This window comes from Struthio camelus, chromosome 24 (genome assembly GCF_040807025.1).
Source record: "Struthio camelus isolate bStrCam1 chromosome 24, bStrCam1.hap1, whole genome shotgun sequence".
Classification (NCBI taxonomy): Eukaryota; Metazoa; Chordata; class Aves; order Struthioniformes; family Struthionidae; genus Struthio; species Struthio camelus.
The window spans coordinates 9,851,491-9,872,206 of NC_090965.1; the positions used below are offsets into that span (position 1 = coordinate 9,851,491).

Sequence of the window (20,716 nt, forward strand, 5' to 3'; positions counted from 1 at the left end):
GCTAGCGGAGCGCCGAGGCCGGCAGCCGCGGCGGTTCACAGCAGCCGCAGCCAGCGATCCAGGTAAAGGACAAAATCAGACTTTGTTTATTAAAAAAATACTTTACAGGAAAAAAATCTATGCATTCCGTTTGACTATTTTACAAAGAAATAGCTTAACAGTTTGACACTCTCGTACAGTCAGCTACCGAAAGAAATGCGCTGCGTTAGAGGAGTATTCACAGAGAGGTTTCAGAGCTTCGCCTGTTTACACTACTCGTTATAAAACCTCTTTAAAACACTTGCTAAATGTCAATAAATATACTAAGGCCGCACAAAGCAAACAGTCTTCCAGGCAATTGTACATGTCCTCTGAGGCAAAGACCTTAGATAAATTAAAACCACAGAAAAATCTTAGCTGCCAATCAAAATCAAATTAAATCACAAAAACAGCAATACAGAAATCTCTTTACATGTTGTACAAAGAAATTAGAAGCATATGTATTTCTTTAAACACAATTCAAGAGTGCCACAGTAAGAGACACCTTCTCAACTACATGTGCTATTGCATTCTAAAAACTACTATGGATATCAACGGAAGGCCAAAATATTGTTGGGATTTCTAATTGGACCAACATAAGAATATACAGTACGAGCTTTCAGGTTAGAGAGGTCACTTTTGGGGGAGTGAAGACAAATATTCCTCTTTTCTTGCACCCTTTAAACAAACATATGGCTACAAACACTTACCATTTCTAGGAAATTATGATTTGGGGAGTTTACTACTCAGTCAGTTCAGGCTGGTAAATGGCAGGACGTGCCTGATGAAGGACTTGAATTCATGTCCTCAGTAAAAGCTCTGATGATTAGCATTAGCTCCTCTGGACAAATTGTAACATGTAGGAAAACTGACAAAAGTACAGTACAGAGCCCTTTAACTGTATGGCAAGACCTATACCTATAAAAATATGATTTATATATCCCCTGAGAACACTTCACCGAGTGTCTCACCTTCCTGGAGGAGAATATCGCAATGAGACAGGTGTCCGGTTTCACAAATTACTCTTAAGGTATGTCAAGTCCCTGCAAAAATGACTTGTAGCATGTCTAAAGGAGAGAGGAATATGAAACTGATCTTCCATCTTTAGATTGCATTTTGCTAGTTAATTCCTAGCATAATTGATCTATTCATCCTTACCCCAAATAACAGTTGTTTTAAAAAGCAACAACACTATTTCAAATAGAAGCCAAAGCCCGAGTTGCAGCTTAAAGCTGATCACTCTTTATAGACAGAGCACTACGTTCTTGGTCAACTAGCAGGTGTCTCGGGTATAAAGCAAGAGCGTTTCCTGGGTATCAACTGTAGACTGTAGATTTTTGTTTTTAAAAGAGACACATCCCAGGGCAGATCCTCAAATGGAGAAATGATAATTTACACTAACTGACCAGTGCACTGATTTTTATAAACTCTTTTGTGCCTATCCAGAAGGTTAAAACTGAGCACAGCTTAAAAAAAACTAAGAAATTTGCCAAAGTTTGATTATCCCTACATGTAAGCTGTTTTATGAAATCTGAGAAATTCATCAGTCATCTATTTATCATGAGATATATTTTCAGAAATATTTACTCAGACTTAGCCAGAGATTTGTTTTTGCTCAGAAAACACTAAATGACTTGAATTTGTTATTTCATTTTAAAATAGCTATAACTTATGAAATCAGTATTCCACACGTTGTTCACAAAAATATTTGAATCTTTCATATCAAGGTGCTCCAATTCTGCTCTGCTGATTTCAGTGCAGTTGAAGGAACCTTGAAGCAATGGCTAGACAGTTTGGCTATGAGCTTCACAAGCAATCCCTCCCATGCTTTATATCCAGATCTGAAGTGGAGTTTGAAAGCAGTATGTCACTTGGGATTAAGCATACTAAAGTTGATAAGGTATTTAAGGTCATAGCTTTTTATAAAGTCTGTTCCTCTCTGCCTCAGTCTTACACAAGCATTCTAGAATAGCATCAGCATCATTCAGCCAAGTCGTTTGAAGATACAATGTTTCTACATTTAATATCTGGCATTAGATATTAAATTAGTAACTGAACTGAATATAAGGAGAGCATGATACAATGGGTCATGTCCCTCCATCCAAAGAGAAATCAGAGCATTTTCCTGGTACTTCAGACAGACTGTAGTCACAGATTGCACTAAAGGAAGTACAGTTTTAAAAGCAGCATGAGCCACTCTAGTTGTCTTCCTGTTTCTATTTAAAAACATGCTATTACAATATAATTTACAGAGGACTTCCAAATCAATTCCCTTTTCATTCTATTTCAAGTTCTAAAATAATACAGACAAGTTGGAGTATGGGGGCTCTTAATCTGTTTATTCTGCCTTTAAAGACGTGGGCAGAATGACTGTAGGATCTGCAGATTTGTCAATTCCTGAGCGATTGTACACAGTGCTGGCTGTCAAAGAATGGCCACCTTACTGATGTCCCTCTACTGACATGACCAAAGAATAGCACATGTGAGAAGGGAAACGGGCACTTGGAAGACTAGCAGGCTTTGTAGAAAGGAAAGAACATACTTGTGTAATATGATCTTTGAATATGAAGGATGAATGAAGCCACTATTGCCTGTGAGGAATTTTACTTTGCACAACCCTTAAAGCTATGAAATTCCTCTCAACATAAAAGTGGGGGAAAAAAACACCAGAGAACAGACGGCTCATTTCTGAACCATTCTTGATCATCTAGAATTTCTGCTAAGATTAAATTACACCCCTGCGTGAATCACATTACTTTTCATCATAAAAGCTTTCCATTCTAACACCTTATTTACACAGATTACTAAACAAGTCACTACCACTTCAATCTGTAAATTAGTTTTAAATTGAAATATTTCCTAGTCCTCATTTTTGTACCGAAGACAATACATACATACACATAAGGAGTAATACAGGTTCTAACTAGTCACTGCAGTATCTTCTGATGATTATTTTTCTATCAGTTTAAAATAGTGACCTCTACACTGAGGTGCTAATATGTATATAAAAGCCTACACAAACAATATTGCACAAAGTAAGATTTATAATAGAGTAACATATTTTAGAGACCCTTATAAAGAGAAGAGTAATAATTGATATTAAAAAGATGCATCCAGAACTAACACAGCATCTTTGCTTTTGTCTAGTCTAACATAGTGTTTCAATCTTTCCTATCCCAGTGAGGATTAGAACAAATAAAGTTATCTGGAGACAACTTCAGTTGCACCAAAACCCAGCTTGTACACTAAATGTGCAGGAGAGGTTGGGGGTGGAGGAGAAGGGACAGGACAGGATTTTTCCTTTTGATGACTGGAAAGGACAGTTATAAATGGGGTGAGTGAAAGTCAAATACAGACTATACATTAACATTCAGAAATATTGAAAGATTTTTAAAAAACGGTTGATAGCTGACACTACATATTTAGCATGTGCCACTGATTTTCCACAGTACCTGGGCACCCAAAAGCTACACATGGAAACAGCAGTCCAATGCCATAATACTTTATTGTGAAATAGTAACACAGAACTTCCTAAAATAAGGACAGTCTTATTGTATAAGTCAGTCATCAACTCAATGCTAATATATTAAGTGCATCAGTACCAGGGAAAGTGTGGTTCCATTGGACATTTATTATGACCTGGTCAAAACAAGCTGCCAAGTTGGTTAGTATTTTAAAGCCTTAAAGTGCTCAAAGATAGCAGTTTCCTCCACAAGACTACCAATAACTTCTCTAATTTTGACACCAGAATTAATCATGTTCTGGGAAGATGTATTTTGGAAGCAAAATCCTCACACCAAACAGTATAAGCAGTGCTATGAAAAATGTTAGGTCAGTAAGTCATTACATTTCAACAGGATCAGACACTTTCTTCAGTTAATTGTACAGATCACCTTTGTAGGACTGTAAGAAAGAGAGATCAATTTCTATAGCTATTAACTTGTATATAAACGAGGATGTCAGGAACAGACATACCAAAAAATTACAAATCATCAAAAGTGCTGTGCTTCCTCTTTTTCTTAGCAGTTAAAATGAGATGGGAAAGTCACTTTGCAAGTCTTCTACAAAAGCCTCACTTTATGGTGAAGACTAGAGATAAAGTAAAAGTAGGGAAATAACACTGACCAGTGTAGTTCAATCATTTTACGTTCCTGGAGGAATTTCATTCTGACTTTGAGGAGATATTGAATATCTCTTTACTTAAACAGAAAGAAGTGGTAGACCACTGTTACAGGTTGTACTAAGGGGTTAAAATACAACTTGAATTTTGCATAATCTGTGTAAAAAAGATATGCCTGACATTTTGGAATGTCACCTTTCTTTATAGAATTATAGGCAAGATTTCTCCAATAAAACATAAGCCAGTTATAAAACTATAACTTCACATCAAAATTTTAAAAAGTTGTTAAAAAATGTTTGATTATATACATATCACACAGAAGAGCCTGTATGATCCTGTGGATTGTGTTGCTGAGCAGACTCTACTTTAAAACCTGGAAGGGGCTGGGCCACCTGATCTGGTTGCGCAAGTCCTGATATTGAAGAAACAGAGGAGGAAGAGGAGGAGAGCACCCCTGTTGTAAGCTGCATTTCTATACCTGGTTCTTCAGACTCTATTTTTATACTCACGCATTGGGGTTCATCTTCTGACTCTGTCTTTCCAGGAACACTATTGTTCAAGCTTGAATTGCTTTCTGTGTTTTGAGAAGTCTCCCCCACAGGGTGATATTGTTTAAGTCTTATGTGCCATGCTAAGCTGCAGACTGCTGACACGGTTTTAAACTGATGAATGACATTTCTAGGGATGAAGTAGATGTCATTGTCACACAACTGAATTCTAGCATAGCGAATGCCTTCCCGTCTCATTTGGTTTAGTTTGGCTTCATCCACCCATTGAACACACTGAGAGGAAGAAAGAAGGTAAAGTTAGTGTTATACTCTGTTCAGGGTAAACAATTCAGTATCCACTTTGATCATATTCTTTGTCCAAGTAAGAATGTTTGTTTAATAGGTACAGTTGCAATCCTTTACATGAGAATGATACACTTTTTTTTAACTGTAACTTGTATAACATGCACATCTTTGAGAGGACAATTAATAGATAAGAGCATTCTGCAGTTACAGGTAAAAACAGGTTCAGCATGAGGCTGCATTGTTTTGGCAAACAGGCCTGAGTTCAGGTGCCTTTGCGTTCTAAGACAACATCAGACAAAAATCTAACATATTATAAAAGGCAGAAACAGGCATGATAATTTCTTAACTTATAATTGTTCCTGTAGTACATATCATATGCTAGACACAGGAGTACTATCTGTCAGGGAACTAGCGACCTAACAGCCTCTGGTTCTTAGATACCAGATAGACCTCTCATACCAAAAATGGGTGGGACCTACTTAAATCTAGGCTAAGGAAGAAAGAGGTATCAGTGCAGGCAATCCATAATCCTCAAATAATCACATTGCTGCCGTTAAAGTTAGAAATACTCTATCCAACAATGGTACTAGAAGATATCAAGTCAAAGGTATACTTAAAGCAATTGAAAATCCACAAGCTGTTGAAAAAATTACTTAGAAGTACAAAACATTCAGCAAGCATAACATTGAGATGCAAGATGTCATGGACACATGAGCGTTTAAAGGCACCGATAGAGTACAAAAGTTGGAATTCCAGTCCCAAATGGCAAGGTACCTGTAGCAATCATTGCAACCTCTAAGACAAATCAAAAAAAAAAAAAATGTGGAAACAGACCATCCAACAGAACCAAAAAAAACCCCGCAGATTAGTTTGTTCTGGTCCAAGAAACCCCTCAAACAATTTCAAAGCGTATAGTTATAACCTGGGCATCTGGGACGGAAGCAGGAAAGTCATTCACATTGGACTCAACTAGTAAATACCATACCTGCCAGAATCTTATATGCAAAATATATATTTATGCTAGAGACACATTAGTGGTGTATATTTTTCTACAGAACACTCTCTTTGTGATGCCTTTATCCTGAATAAGAAGGTTTTGCTCTGTGAGGGCCTGCTGGTCACAGGTTAACTCAGTCATTGTAACTATGTAACTAACAAAGCTGCAGGTGTTGAACTGAACTTAAGACTTTTGAGAGGAAAATTACAAAAGAACACAGAGAGACTCACAGCATAAATCCCAGCTTGGTGCAAAAGAAACATGAGAAAGGCAATTGCTTTACAGAGCTGAGAACTAAGGGCTGCTGAGGACACAAAAGGGTTGGATATACAGTGAACCTGAAAACTATCAGAAACTACTTTCAAAATATTAAGAATGAACCGTCACCAGGGAAGATTCAGTACCTGTGACACTGGAGGTTCATGCAGGTCCAACTGAAGTCTCTGCACAACATCAGTGAAATCTTCAGCGTGAAAACAAACCACATCTTTGGTTATGCGAGGCTGGTCACTCCTAGAAAGATGAGAATTCCAGGAATTTTTTTTTTAAGCATTTGAGTTATAGAGAATTAAAGCTCTTCCAGAGAAGTGTTTCACTGAACAAAGTTGCTAACTGATTTGCAACTGGACACGAAGTCTCATTGCTTCTCAGTTGTTATTACATGTTATTTAGTTATTACATGTTATTTATAATGCATGTTATTTAGGAAAGGAGGTATAATAGATTTGCTGTTTTCATTTTGCTTTTTGCTTAACGCATGTGCAACACAAGTTGTGTTTTTGTGCATAAATACTTTCCTAAAACCTCAGAGAACTAGGTTCAAATTGCCACTCTAATAAAATTTACTGTTATGTTCTCAGAGCCACAATTTGCCTTAATTCGTCCATTCTGTAATCGGACCGAGATTTGCGTATTAAAGGAACAATTTAAAAGTACGTGGCACTCTGAAGCTGAAATGATGAGGATATATCAGCTCTCTCTGTCCAATGGCAGTGAACCAGAGTTAAGGAAGTTTTGGCACCTTTTACTCATACTGAAATCTAATGAGATTGCTGATGATGCTATCCAATTTCTACTGTAATTGTTAGAAATAACAGTGTTGCAAGTCTGTAATTTAGAATTTTTTTCTGTGCAAGGTCAAGAGAGCAATGTCATCTGTATATGAAATGAGAAAGCATTATAGCTTTGAAATTAATTCATCCAGTTAGATTGGTCAGTTTACAAAAGTTAACATAACTATTCAGAAAAAGAACAATCACAGATGATGGCCTGGGTATTTTGAGGCTTATTATGTATGCCACTAAAATTCTCTGAAAACTGCTGTTATAACTTTTATAGCGCCTCAAAAAGGGAGGAAAAAGAATAGATAAATAGTTTACATTTTTCAAGCTCTAGACAGCATTTACCTTATTACAAGATTTGAATGCTTTCTTTAATTAGGCTTTTTTCCCAGGGAATTTTCTTTTTTTAAGAGAGAACGTTTAGAATTCCTCCCTCCCGCTAGAATAGTTATTTCAGTTGCACTTACCATTCCCCGAACTGTACAGCCTTCAGAACACCTACAGCAGCTGTACTCTGCCAGTCAAATCCTTGACCCACGTGATCAGCGTGAGCTCTTGTTCTGTCTTCAAAAAGAACCTCACGGGGCTCACTGGTCCGAGGTAGGTACTGGAGATTCTTTATTTCGTTCATTGATCTACAGCACAATCAAAAGACATACTGAAAGATGCTTCAGACTACTCAGAAAAATATGTACTTGTATTAAAATAATCTTTAAAAATGGTGTTTCCTGTAGGCTTCAAAATCTAAGATCAAGACATTTCCCTTTGATTTATTCCAATAGTCTATTTGACAACAAAAGATTGAGCAAAACACAGCTATATACAATTCAGGTTATGAGAGCCAACTTTACAGAACAGAGAGCTAGTCACCAAAAAATAAATTTTGTTCCTTTGAGCTGAAAGGAGTCTTCTATAAATTTAATGGCATGTAAAATTGAGCTATTTTAACAGATACTGAAGTTATTTGGGAGGACCTTCAGATATTCTGCACAAAGTAACAATTAAAACATGCTTCCAATTCTTTGTCTCCTAAAATTAGCCATATAGAGCACTTAGTCTGAGAAGATATCAAGTGTATGTGTGCGCGTGTGTAGAAATATATATGTGTGTATATATATATATATATATACACACACACACCCCACAATATTTCCTGGGAAAGCAGACAGTATTGCAACTACTTATGCACTAACATTAAGATGCAACTTTAATGGTCTAAGGATCTCTACTGTTTTAGAGCATCTCACCAACCCTTACCACCTACTTAGCTCTTCTCATAGAAATTGGATGAATTAAAAAAAAAAACCCACACCTGAAGGGTAACAGGAGGTTACAATATTAAGAAAGCATTGATCTAACATGCATTGCTCTGAAAAGCAGTGAAATAACATAACCATCACAAATAACACATTTGGCTTAATTCACTAAGCCAATTTTAAACAGGAACGAAAATGATAAGCTAACAGTTGCAAATTAGCCTTCTGAAGAACTAATTACACGTAAACGTTTATTTGTTATTCTCAGATCTAAAACAGATAAAACTGATATTCTCCTTTAATAAGTAAAGGAAATCAAAACATTACCGGCGCCGTTTAAATGGCGATTTTGGCATATCAGCTGTTGGGATCATCTGTTCTCCCGGTCTCACCCACATTATGGGACCATCATCACTTTGTGACCGGCACTGAAGCCTGAGACTAGAAAGAGTACCCCAGGGCAAAGTCATCTACAAAAAAAAACAGAACACAAAACAGTGAGTGAGATGGATAAATTAAATAATGCCTTTAGTAAAACTCGTTCAAACTCATTGTCAAAAGAATTGTGTAGAAACGGATGCAAGTTCTGAGAGGTAAAATATATTCTAAGCTAAGCTTATCAAATTTTAGTTTTTAGGAAAGTAGGTAATTATGTAGTATGTATGACATGATGAACCAAATTTTAGTTTTTGAATAATTTACATGACTATCCCATTAGTTCAGTACCTTTCATTTGGACAGAGGAAAGAATGTACCACTGTCCTCAGTAGCCCAAATGATGAGTGTATCAATGGAGAAATTGGCTTTAAGCTTTTTAATTGCTTGGAAGTATCTGAAATTTAGTAACTGTTAAAATATCAATAGCACTTCAAACAGAACATCACAAGTTACTTCTTACTCTCAGAAACGGAGATTCTTCTAACATATCTAGGAATTCTGGGAAGTAGTCCCCAACTTCTTCATCTACTGCTCCAACAAGACTGATCTGCCGCATTGGTCCCGCTCTGTAGGTTCCACAGCAGTATGTTCGATTGACCTGAGTGGCCAGAAAGGAAAAAACAATACCACCACAGCTTTAGTTCTCTTACAGGAAATTAAAAATTATTAATACAATGTACCAGGCCACAGCTGAGTCTTCATCCAAGTCCAAGATTCATCTACGTATTTTAAAGGGATGACTTTGGGAACATGTGAAGAGACTGCTGAGAACGTCCCACGCAGCAGCTCTAATATGTGCATACGTAAAACTGTATGAGAAATCAAGGAAATGAAAGGTCTAACTAGAAATCTAGTGCTCAGGTGTACATCTTGGTGATAAGCCACAAAAGCTTTGGGATTATCTTCTAATACAAGCTGCTGTCACAGCTGTGGTCAGAAACACTTCAAACTGACTGAAACTGTTTTTTGACCTCTGTAGCACAGAATGTCCTGTTTTCTTGGGTCATCCATAAATTTTGCCTGCCAGCTTCCTGCTCATACAGCAGAACACCCAGCAAGATTCCAGTGTTGTACAGTCTCTTCTTATGGTCTATAGCTATAATATGCCTTATAACCACAGAGTACATAGTTGCAGCAGCTATCCAATCGTAAAAGATCAGAAATTTTGCCATGATTAGTCTATTTTGTATACCCAATTTATCTCTGAACCGTCCGTCGTCCTTAACAGCCTATCTATATTCAAGTGGTTCTAGTGATATCCAATCTCCATGACACCAGGGGGAACAGGTAGGAAGGACCAAAGGGCGTTTGGAAATTTGCAGTTTATAGTGGTACATAGTAAGCATGATACAATACATCTACAAATGGAGTTACAGAAGGGGGGTGTGTGTGGGGGGGGGGGGTGTAGCAGCTTTGTTTTAAGGAGTTGCTTTTGTAAGTTTTTGGCCAGCAAATTACAAGGTAGTTAAACAACTATGTGAGGCTGTAAAGTTTAATGAAGCCAGATTAATAAAGCAAGAATTAGTTATTGCTCTGATTTTATCCTCTAGCAGCAAGCATAAATATCTAACTTCTTAATTATAGGAGCTTAGCTCACTCCTATTTCCAGAGTCTCTCTTTCTTTAGCTTCATATACAGGCAGTTTGTGTCAACTACATACACCTATTTTTACATTAAAATCTAAATAGAGCCCAAGATCAATCCACATTTAGCTTTATTTCTCAGCCCTGAGCTACCTGCTGCACCACATCACCTCTACTTGCATATACAGAAGGTTACATCCTAAGTCATCCACAGAAACTTCACTATGTAGCTCAAGCACTCTACCTTCAAGTCCATCAAGACTATCATTAGCAGCTCAATGAGCATACACTCACTTTCTGGTTTTGACAATACTGATTTTATGAACTAGGCACTATCCTCACAGGCCAACAGCCAAGAGAATTAGCAACCCAAGTGAAAGTCTCCCAATCCTATTAGCACATTTCAGACACAGGTTCCTACCTAATGTCAATGAGGTGGAATAACTTCACCAGCTACTTAGAATGAAACTCAGAGCAGTAGTGCTGGAAAGCTATAGTATTAGACTATTGCTTTGCAGTAACAAGAGAACAAGGACCGAGGTGCTCTGGTCCTTATGCCAGTTTTACTTTAATAGCACTAGGCAGCTGCATAAGTTTATGGAGATAGACCACTTTCAGATAAGGTATGCTCTCTTGAAACCACTTGCTGAGATCCACTAGTATTTTGCAGCTGTTTAGACTTTCCTGACAAACAGATGGGTAAGTAGTGTATGCAGTTTTTCCTTGTAATATAGGTAATATTTTCAAAGGGAAGGAAAAGCAGAAGCTTTGACAGTGCTTATTTAATGCATTGGAGCGTGATGCAAAAATAGAAAAGAATTCAAGAGCTAGAAATGAGATAGACTAAAAATACTTTAAGGAACACTAGGATTTCAAGGTTTACCTAGGTTTTTATAGCACTTCAAGGTGTATATACACTTTAATATATCCACTGCGACTTCTCATACAGTTTCTCATTTTTTAAATGTGATTCTTGTTTATGAACCTAGCCTGAATCATTCCAGTTTATACGGCTGCAAGAACAGTTCATTACCACAGTACCTTCATTGCAATGGTTTGCTCAGACCTAAGTTTTAGTATCTTTATCCAATTCTTTCCAACAACTTTGCATCTAACTCACTTGATATATCAGTATGAAGTAGATACTATGCTTCATATGCTTCTTTACGAAGAATGGATCATCTGAGCACTATCTCCAGTGGGATCAGATCATGCATTGCTTTTTTTTTTTTTTTTTTAAATACACACTTTGGTAATGAGTCTATCAGGTTAGTAAGACCACTCAGGTGGTGTCATATGCCCATTCAAAATGCCAAATAGGTATCACTACCCTTTTTAATCCTCTACTCCTTTTTCTGAGCTATACCATCTCCCACTAAAAGTTAAGCTATAGGTATAATTAAAATAGGTCTTCAGTTTTCACTGAGACATTTTATGGCATGTGAATGATGTGCCTAGCAGTGTTTTAAGTGCTTCACATGCTTGAGTAACAGCAGTAGACAGCTATGGTATTTGTAGATTACTGAGATAATTCAGATCCCCCACCTCATGAAGGGCCAAGCAAGCAGGAAGGAAGGAACAGCGCACACAGATGAGGCATAAGCTTGAGACAAATAAGTTTAGAGTAATTTCTCTGAACAAGAGCATGAATCAAAGGGGCACTGATAGCATCCTAGCTGACCTGAAATACTAATAGCTAACCATGCAAACACTTTGCTACAAGGAAGAAAGAATAGAAGGCGGCTTACTATTTACAACATAAGAGAAGGAAATGGGGACAGTGTGACAAGCCATTGCATACAGGTTTGTGTGTTTGTTCAAAATGTGTCAGCTACTTCCGTAAGACCAGACATAGTTTGATGCTTTTAAGCAATGCAATGTAAACAGAGTTTACAGTACAGATGCACGATTTCTTTATTTTAAACTTTGATAGCTTCTGTAAAAAAATGTAAGTTGCCCATCCAGCATAAGAAAGCTTTTATTCAGGAGTTAAAAAAATGTTAAAGGGGGCAGACAAAGCTGTGATATGGTTCATTAATCAAAGCTCTCAAAAAATACCAATTGTAACCTTATTTGACAGCATGTTCTAAGAATAGGAGAACTTATCCTACTATTCTGTTTGCTGCTTCTCCCACTTCCTTCCCAGCAGCAGTATCAGTTTACACAAGCCTACTTCCCCCAACTCTTTCCTGGCTTGCTTCCAGAACCTACTCAGCTGTGACAGTTTAACTGTTCTTTGGACCACATACTGAAACAGATCAGGCAGCTGATCAGATTCTTTTTGAGAACAAAAAAAAAAAAAAAGATAGAAGTGTTTTTTTCAAGACTCAATATATTCCCATCCCTAGAAGCTATTCTACTGGGACAACTGATGAGGAAGAATAAGACTGCTTAAGCTGCAACTGCCAAGAACTTTCAAATTAAACTATGCCCTTATTGTGAAATAAGCTTACAAATTGCTGTTCTCAGCAATTTGAGTCTTGAAAGCTCTTAGTCCAAGTGAATAGCTCCAAACTGAAACTTATCTTCAGCACTTAAGAGTTAGAACAAATGAGCCAGAGCAAGCAAAAAAACCCAGAGAACACTCAAGCTTAGTAAGTATTTTAATGTACAGAAGCCATACAGGGTATAGTATCTGTAGAGTGTAAAAATACAAGATGGAGTGCTTTATATGCAGTAGCAGATACCCAAATACTAGTCCATATTAATGTATGGATAGGAAAGAATTTAATGGAGCTTACACTGTTCTCATTGCCCTGAGAATGAAGGGATTCACCCTGCAAGTAAGATAATTACCAATAGACTTTGTGAAGTCTTCTAGGATAAGGTCCTTACTTTGAATTGGAACCACTTGCTACTGATATTCAGTCTGTGTGACCAGGATTCCAAATCTGGCAACTATACGAGAAACAGCTGGATGTTGTACAAGCCAGAAGTCAAGTTAACTTTTGGACTTGCAGTTTACAGACCAAAGTATTCCGATTTCTCAATATCAAGTCTCCAGGACTCAAGAATACAAAGAGACTTAACTGAGCACCCTCAATTAAAAAATAAAGATCAGTGTTACTGCATATAACATTCCCATAGCATGATTAATCTGCAGAGGTATGATGTTCCACAGTGTATTTTTGTATTCTATAATTTCTCATACAGCCAGGTTCAGAAGTTCTTCTGCTAAGCTTAGCCTGTTTGTTCATTCTTCAATAGTGCTGCAAAGGAATGGCAGCACTGCAGACCAGCTCTAAGATGAAGAATCACCTGCTTGTTCTGAAGTAAAATAGCTAGATTTTTCCTGCCTATGCTCTTTCTTATGTAGAACATTTTAGCCTTCTATTTTGAGCTAGCTTTCAAGACTGATCTTGAGTTTTAACACGATGCAGCTACCATAGTTGAATCCACCATCACTTTAAATGGATCTTTAAATGAGATATTTTAGCATCATCCATAAAGGCTCATGCTTCAGCTGTCTAACAGCAGAGTTGTGACAGCTATACCTCTATACATGTTTGTTTACTGTTAGTGAACCACACTAACATACTTCAGCCATAGCAGATTAATCAGGTCATGTTGGAGCTGGATTTAGAGAGGTGTTTTAGCCTAACTGACGTTAATGTCATGATTCAATCTTAATCAAGTGTAGACAGTATTTAAAATTGAATTATCAGAGTAGAATACAACCCAGTGAAGCCTCTTATTCATTACCATACATACAAACTTCCAGTACAAGCTATTCACGTTCACAAGACCAAGACCACTAGCCAGAAAAAAAAAAAAGTAGTTGTTACATATCTGATTGGTGCTGTTTAGCCATTTCAGAGAGCTGTTACATGTACTCCAAGTAAGTTAGAATGTAACCAAAATGCCAAAGAACATGATATAAATGACTAATACAGAAAACTTTAAAAAAACCTCTTGACAAGTTGCATGTCTGTAGAGCGCAGGTTCAGATATGTATCGTGTAAAAGTGTTCTTGCTGATAAGGAACTATTTGTATACTCAGACTGTTTTTGGAGTACTATGCACTCTGATGCAGCTCTGCCAGTTTAGAGAATTTAACCCATGAAGCAAGAGTTGTTAAAAAGTGCTGTAGCAGATACCCATTTTGAAATAACAAATTCAAAAGCTAAGGCTAATATAATTCCTAATTTAAGTGGTATCTATAATAAATGCTGGGAAGTATTAAAAGTCTCTGCAAGTTACCAAATAGCTTTCTGTGACCAGTATCTGTTTTCCAGTGCAGATATTGCTTATAAGAGCACTTCATGAACTTTGAAGAGGTCCAGGCAGCCCATCAGAACTATCACATTTCCAAAATATGTTGCTAAAGGATGGCTGTTCCAACAGTACTACAGTAGAGAGCTTTAGGTCGGTCTTTCTTATAGGTGAATCAGTATTCAAGACCTTAGCGACTTCTTTAAAAGACTTAAAAAGCAAGCAACAGTTTGAATCTGTTCTCAGACTGGACTGAGCAGGAAGAGGTTTTGTTCCATCTATAACAAGTTTATCTAAACATTTAAGAACTGGAACGTTCATAGATACTTCCAAGCCTGATGACAAAACAGTAAAAAAAAAACCAAGGGTTTTTCACATAAGAATCTTGAAATTAACTCAACTATTATTGTTGCATCAATTTAAGTTACACAGATATACAGCTTGAAAACTTGGGAATTTGAGTCTTGAGAAAATAGCTTTCAACTGAGGTTGTTTTTTCTTTTTTTAAACTAAGGATGAAAGTGTTGTTATCCTACAAAGCTTTCAGAATATTTTAAGTCCACTGTGAAAAAGCAAGGTAGTTTAAAATGTGAAAGCCTTTCCAAGACCAATTAAAAAAATTCCATCTCTCTGAAGTTGGAAAGTTTCAGTACCAAGCAATACTCATCAGCAGCTACTAACAGAATTCAGAAGATGTTATAAAAAAAGCTTATTGTGCATGGTATACTGAAACCTGAAAAGTAAAGTCACTACAAGAGCTAGGTCTATTGAAAATACTAACACCCCTCCCGCTTCAATTTAGAGAGCTGTTAATATAGATTTGTCTGTTTTGAACAGTGTCAGTGTTCTCTCAACATGAACAAATAAAATGGAAACCTGCAAGATCAGTAAAGACCTTTCTACGTCAGAGTTAGTGTCAGAAATCCGATTCAACAGTTATCGATGAGCACAAGAGCACTTCAGGTAGAAACAGTAATGAACAGCACAGTAGAAGTTCCAGCATTGTCATTTTTCATTTTATAAGAAAAACTTCAGGCCTCAGAAATGCTTCTATACTTTGTCAGACCATCTCTTTTATGCCATCACCACTCTGGATTAATCAAATCCATATACTGTTTAACTTTCATAACTTTAAACAGCTCTTACCTGAGAATGAAAGTTTGAAATTGTTGTTGTTTCAATATCCTTCTTGCCCAAAATTTCCATTTTCACTGGAGTGTTAGGAAAGTTAAAAGCAAAGTAATCCAGGAAGTCTGGTAAATAAGCAGCTGCCCCATGTACTATGGCTAGAGCATAGTAAGCTGCATTTTTATCATTTTCACTGAACGACAAAGCAAGAAACTCTTCTGCAAATCTCTCCATCTCCACTGGAGACAAAAATGAGAGTTCATCCATGTAAGCATGAAGGACCAGAGCGCCACCATTAGACTGATGTTCTTCATGAATGAAGTTACTAAATTTAGTGCCAGTTTTCAAGAAGCTGCTGCGAACGGAATGCTCCTGGTGAGTCACAAATGGTGTTTGTACTCCCTGGGGTACTCGATATTCCTGCATACCCAAATTCAGTCTGCAGAGCTGCTCATCTTTCAGATACCTGAAGGATTCCTTGTTCACTTCCAAGTTATCACATTGTCCTTGAGTCAGAGTCTCTTTGTCAATGCGAGTGAGTCCAGCACAAACTGTCTGCACTTCTTTGTTGTACATCTTCAGGCGTTTTCCCCTCATATCTTCCCGATGTTTCTTTTTCTTTTTTTTCTTTATCTTCTTCATAATAAGACTGTCAGCTCGCTGGCTTTTGCCATTTTCATCTGGAGTTTCTGGCAGCAACAGTAAAGAGAAGATTAGAGTTCTACAATTACAGCATATTCACCTATTCACCCCAAAAGAATTGGGACATCTCATTTCCTAAAGCTATCTATTCCCACAAAGACTGACCAACAGTAATATCTTGTCTTTTGGCTTAAGAGCTTTTAATTAGATGAAGTAGTATGTCTAGTTATTATGAAAAAAGCCTCAAATTAAGGAAAATTTCCAAAACTCAAGCTTAACATTCCAATTTAGGAATATTTCAATTTTTAGAGATTTATTAGAACTCCTTTAAAAGGAGTCCACAGTTCAGAACATTACTAACTTCTGACATTTAAGTTAATGCCATCCAGGGAAAGAGGATAAACAAGCAACACATAACATTTAAACATTGCTTTCATTACAGAACACCTCACTAATTTTGGATACATAACAGAAGCAAGGCAGAGTGCAACTAAAGAGGTCTAACCGTTACTGACGTTTAGAGGGAAAAATATATAAAGCAGTTAACTTTCTGGCACCAAAAAAAAAACCCACACGAACTTAGACTACTGATCTTTTCTGCAAAGACTTACAACTGGTATTTCCAAGATACTGTTAATCAAAACCAAGTTTCATCATGTCAAGCTGAGCAGCCGCTCTTGGTAAGTGAAATATATAAAATCACATTCATAATGTGAACAGTCAGCACCTAGTTTGCTATACATTAATATACTTATTATACATTAATACAGTCATTCTTTGGCATTAAGGGTTAGATAGAAGACCAGGTTCTAGGCAGCACAGTCCTCACTGCCCTCTTCCTGGCTCCTGTGCCAGTTCCTAAATGGGAGGAAGGACAGCAGAAAGCAACAAACTGGTGAAAGATCTCATACTGACCACACACTTAATAGGCGTAAGCCTATTAGATAACAACGTTTTTAACTCCCATTATAAATCTGCTCTGTTAAAATGGTGACAGACCTTGTAGCTCTCTAACACTACCTCAAGGCATCCAGTCTTCAGTTAGTGACTTGCTCAAAAGCCCAACACATTCACAGAGTGACCAAATAAATACTATTTGGTACAGATGGAATACAACAGTCACCTCTGCTGCCGAACCACATACCTGTTTAGAACAGAAAGATCTGAACCATCACATTCACATTTTCAGCTATCTTTTGCTGGTTTAGTATTGTTTTCTACTTAGCTATCTAGCTAATTCAAAGCTAGGAATTAAGGTTTTTTGTTTGTTTATTTTAAGTGTTGATCAACCTTCAAAAGGTCAGAAGATTCAAAGGTTTTTAGAGATAAAATAGAAAGAACCAGTTCCATCAGGCTAAATGCAGTAGTTTAGCAGCTTATCTTTTAGAATTAAGAATTAGTTCAAATAAAGCATGGCTAGTAACAACGGTGGTTAGAAATTTGATTGCCTAGCTGTTTAAAAAAGCCAAGTGCCAAAACAGGATTTTAATCTGCCTGAATTAAAAGACTATTTCATGCCAGTGATGCATATAAAACACTAAGTGCCATATCATCAGGACAGCTAAAGGGATCAGAACAATCTGCTGTTGAAGTTAACATCTGACTAAAAGATGCCACAGCTAAAGTTTGTTGCCCATGGCACAAGGCTACATACTGAATTTACTTTCTTTGTCTGCAAAGTCATCAGGTCTGTGTTCCTTTTTTTGTTCTCTTGCAGTACTTGGAGAAAAATGTGTTACTACTGTGATCTACAAGAAGAGATAGTAAATTAATGCAGCTTCAAGTTATTCAGCCTAACCGCAGTATTCAACTAAACTATTAGTAGTTTTTTCCCAGAGCTCTTTACTAAAGGCAGCTGACCTTCTTAACAGCCTGGCATAATGAACAGAATTACTCATGAAGCAAAGAAATAGTTGATTGCTTAATACTAACTTTATACAATTGCGTTAGGACCTGAAATACGAGTTTTTGTGGTACTGCTGTCATGCCTAACCTTTACAAATAGCAACTATCCTTAATTCTTATATTACAGTTGGGGAAACCAGGGGGGAAAAAAAAAAAAAGGTTTTATCAGTTGTTTTGATAACACAACTGAAACAGCTCTTTGAATAAGCTACTATTGAATCCTAAAAGTTAAGCTTGCATAAGCTTACCAGTCACTAAGCTCTGAAGTACAGCTACTGCCTTACTAACTTCATTGAACATGCTATTTGCACAGAGAAGATCTTTATTCTGGTGGGACCAGAGATTCAAAATCCAAACTGAAACTACACGAGCTTTATACCACCACAGAGGTATTAGGAATACCTCCTTGTTGTTATTTCTGAGTTGATTTTTCAATATTAAAAGTGTCTTATTTTAATCATTTCTAATTTTAGATATTGTGTAAAAGCCTCAGCCATGCACTACTTATAATGCAGAATACCTTCCTGTTTGAAGGAATTCCCTAATACTTCACATCAGACATAAGCCTAGTGCTCTCTGTATTGTGAGGCTTCCATTGAACACTATGGTCTATTTTCAGGATGGAAACCATCCTGACCACCTTTCGCTACTGTATCCAACAGAACAGAGTCCCCCTGCTACACCGAGAGTAGACTCAGTAAAGTAGACTCAGTAAGTGAAGCTAGACAGTAGCATTTTAGCAAACCTTGAAGGTCTGGAAGGAGACTTAGTTTTAAATTATTCTTTTAAGTGAATGAACAACCTTTAGCATCTCAAATACTAATAGAAAGAGGTCTATAGCCAGGTCATCAGCAGACATATGGGCTCTCACAATGAGATAGAATGATAGCAGTGCCAGTAATTCAGCTACTTTATTAGACACCAACAACCAAACTAACTAGTATCACTACTAACATCAACAAAAACATTAGAGATGTTCACTGGCACACGTGGCCCAAAATAGGAATACTGTAGAGAGAAGTAGACAGCTAAGTTAGACTACGTGTGGAAATAGGAACCGATAGTGAGAGACGGTAAATGGAAAAAAACCCCAACAGTTTTCATTTGGCAAGTTTGGAATTCAGCTGGTAATTTTAACAGTGTTTAAGACTTCATAAAAAAGAAAAAGAAAACACACACACACTCATTTAGTTACTGGCTTAGACTGCTGTATAGTGGCATTCCCAGTCTAATAAGATCTCTCTACAACTTCTGTTTCTCCTGAAGTACTAGCTATAGTTTACGCTATAAACCTAACTTTCTTTTATAAGCACATGCATCTTTGGTTACCTTGGCACAATACCTTCACGTATATGCCTAGAACGTAATTCACAATATGTTATCTCTATTACAGTAGCTTTACCGATTGCCTACATCGCCTTCCAATAGGCTTTACACTATCACAAATATGCGAGCACAACCAAAACAGTGATCTTGTTCTGTAAGGAGAGGAGATTGGGGGGGGGGGGGGGGGAAGAGAGAGACTTCAACACAAAAACCGTAGCCTTCCTTATTTGAGAAACTTCAGGGCGTTTATTACACTGGCCGCTTCTCAGTTCTAGTATCTATGAACACAAGCACAACAGGAAGGAAGTTTTACTATCAGAACGCTTGCATCTGTTAACCTGCGACGAGGGCAGTTCCGAGGAGCAGCAACAGCTCGTGAAAGCCGCGAGGCAGGAGCTCCCCTCGCCGGGGCGGGGAGGTGCGCCGGGCCCGCCGCCGCCCGCACCTGGGCTCAGCCGCGAGCGGAGCGGGAGGGGCTGCGGGAGCCGCGGCTCCGACACGGACACGCGCGCGCTACGCCTAAGCGCGGCGGGGAAGAGCAGGGACGCAGCCCTTCCTCCCGCCGCCTCTGCCAGGCGGGCAGGCCGAGCCGGTGCCCCAGCCCCAGCCCGAGCGAGGGGCTCCGCCGCGAAGCGCCGCGCCGCGCCCGGCCGGGACGGGGGCGGAGCGCGAGGCCCCGCCGAGGGGCGCGGCGGCAGGTGCCGCCGGCCGCGCCCCGCCGCCCGCTCCTCACCTCGCGTGCTGGGCCGCCCGGCTGCCCCGTCCGCCGGGCTGCCCCGCCGCGCCTTCTGCGGCGGCCCGGCGGCGGGGCGGTGCCGGTGGTGGTGGTGGCGGCGCTCCTCGAGCGCGGCGGCCGGCGGCAGGCTGAGCGGCGAGAAGGTGAAGAGCCCGGCGGCGGCGGCGGCGGGCAGGCCGGGCAGGGCGGCCGGGGGCAGCGGCTCCGCCGGGCCGGGCCCCGCCAGCAGCTGCTGGCTCAGCCGGGCCCGCTTGGCGCCCGCCGCCTCGCCCGCGGGGCCCCGCCGCCGCCGCCCGCCGCCGCGAGGCCGGCCGGGCCGGTCCCCCGAGGGGAGCGGGGGCGGCTCCTCCGGGGCCCGCGACACGGCGCGCACCGCAGCGACCTGCGCAGCCATTTCACAGTCTCCCTCACACACATTTAAATGGCCCGAGCGCCAGGCGGCAGCGCGCAGGCGCCGCGCGGCGCCCCCTGGGAGCTGTAGTTCGCAGCGGCGCGCTGGG

At 39.1% G+C, this 20,716-nt stretch overlaps 1 protein-coding gene across 1 annotated transcript; it reads right to left on the reverse strand.

The window, feature by feature from the left end:
- Positions 1-57: 57 nt before the first annotated feature.
- On the reverse strand, positions 58-20,610 carry RSBN1 (round spermatid basic protein 1). Its single transcript, XM_068918270.1, has 7 exons — positions 20,214-20,610; positions 15,626-16,296; positions 9,145-9,282; positions 8,574-8,716; positions 7,458-7,625; positions 6,334-6,442; positions 58-4,920 (listed from the first exon to the last, which is right to left on the reverse strand). The coding sequence occupies exons 1-7, from the start codon at positions 20,608-20,610 to the stop codon at positions 4,450-4,452; spliced, it is 2,097 nt and encodes a 698-aa protein (XP_068774371.1). The 3' UTR covers positions 58-4,449.
- Positions 20,611-20,716: the final 106 nt, after the last annotated feature.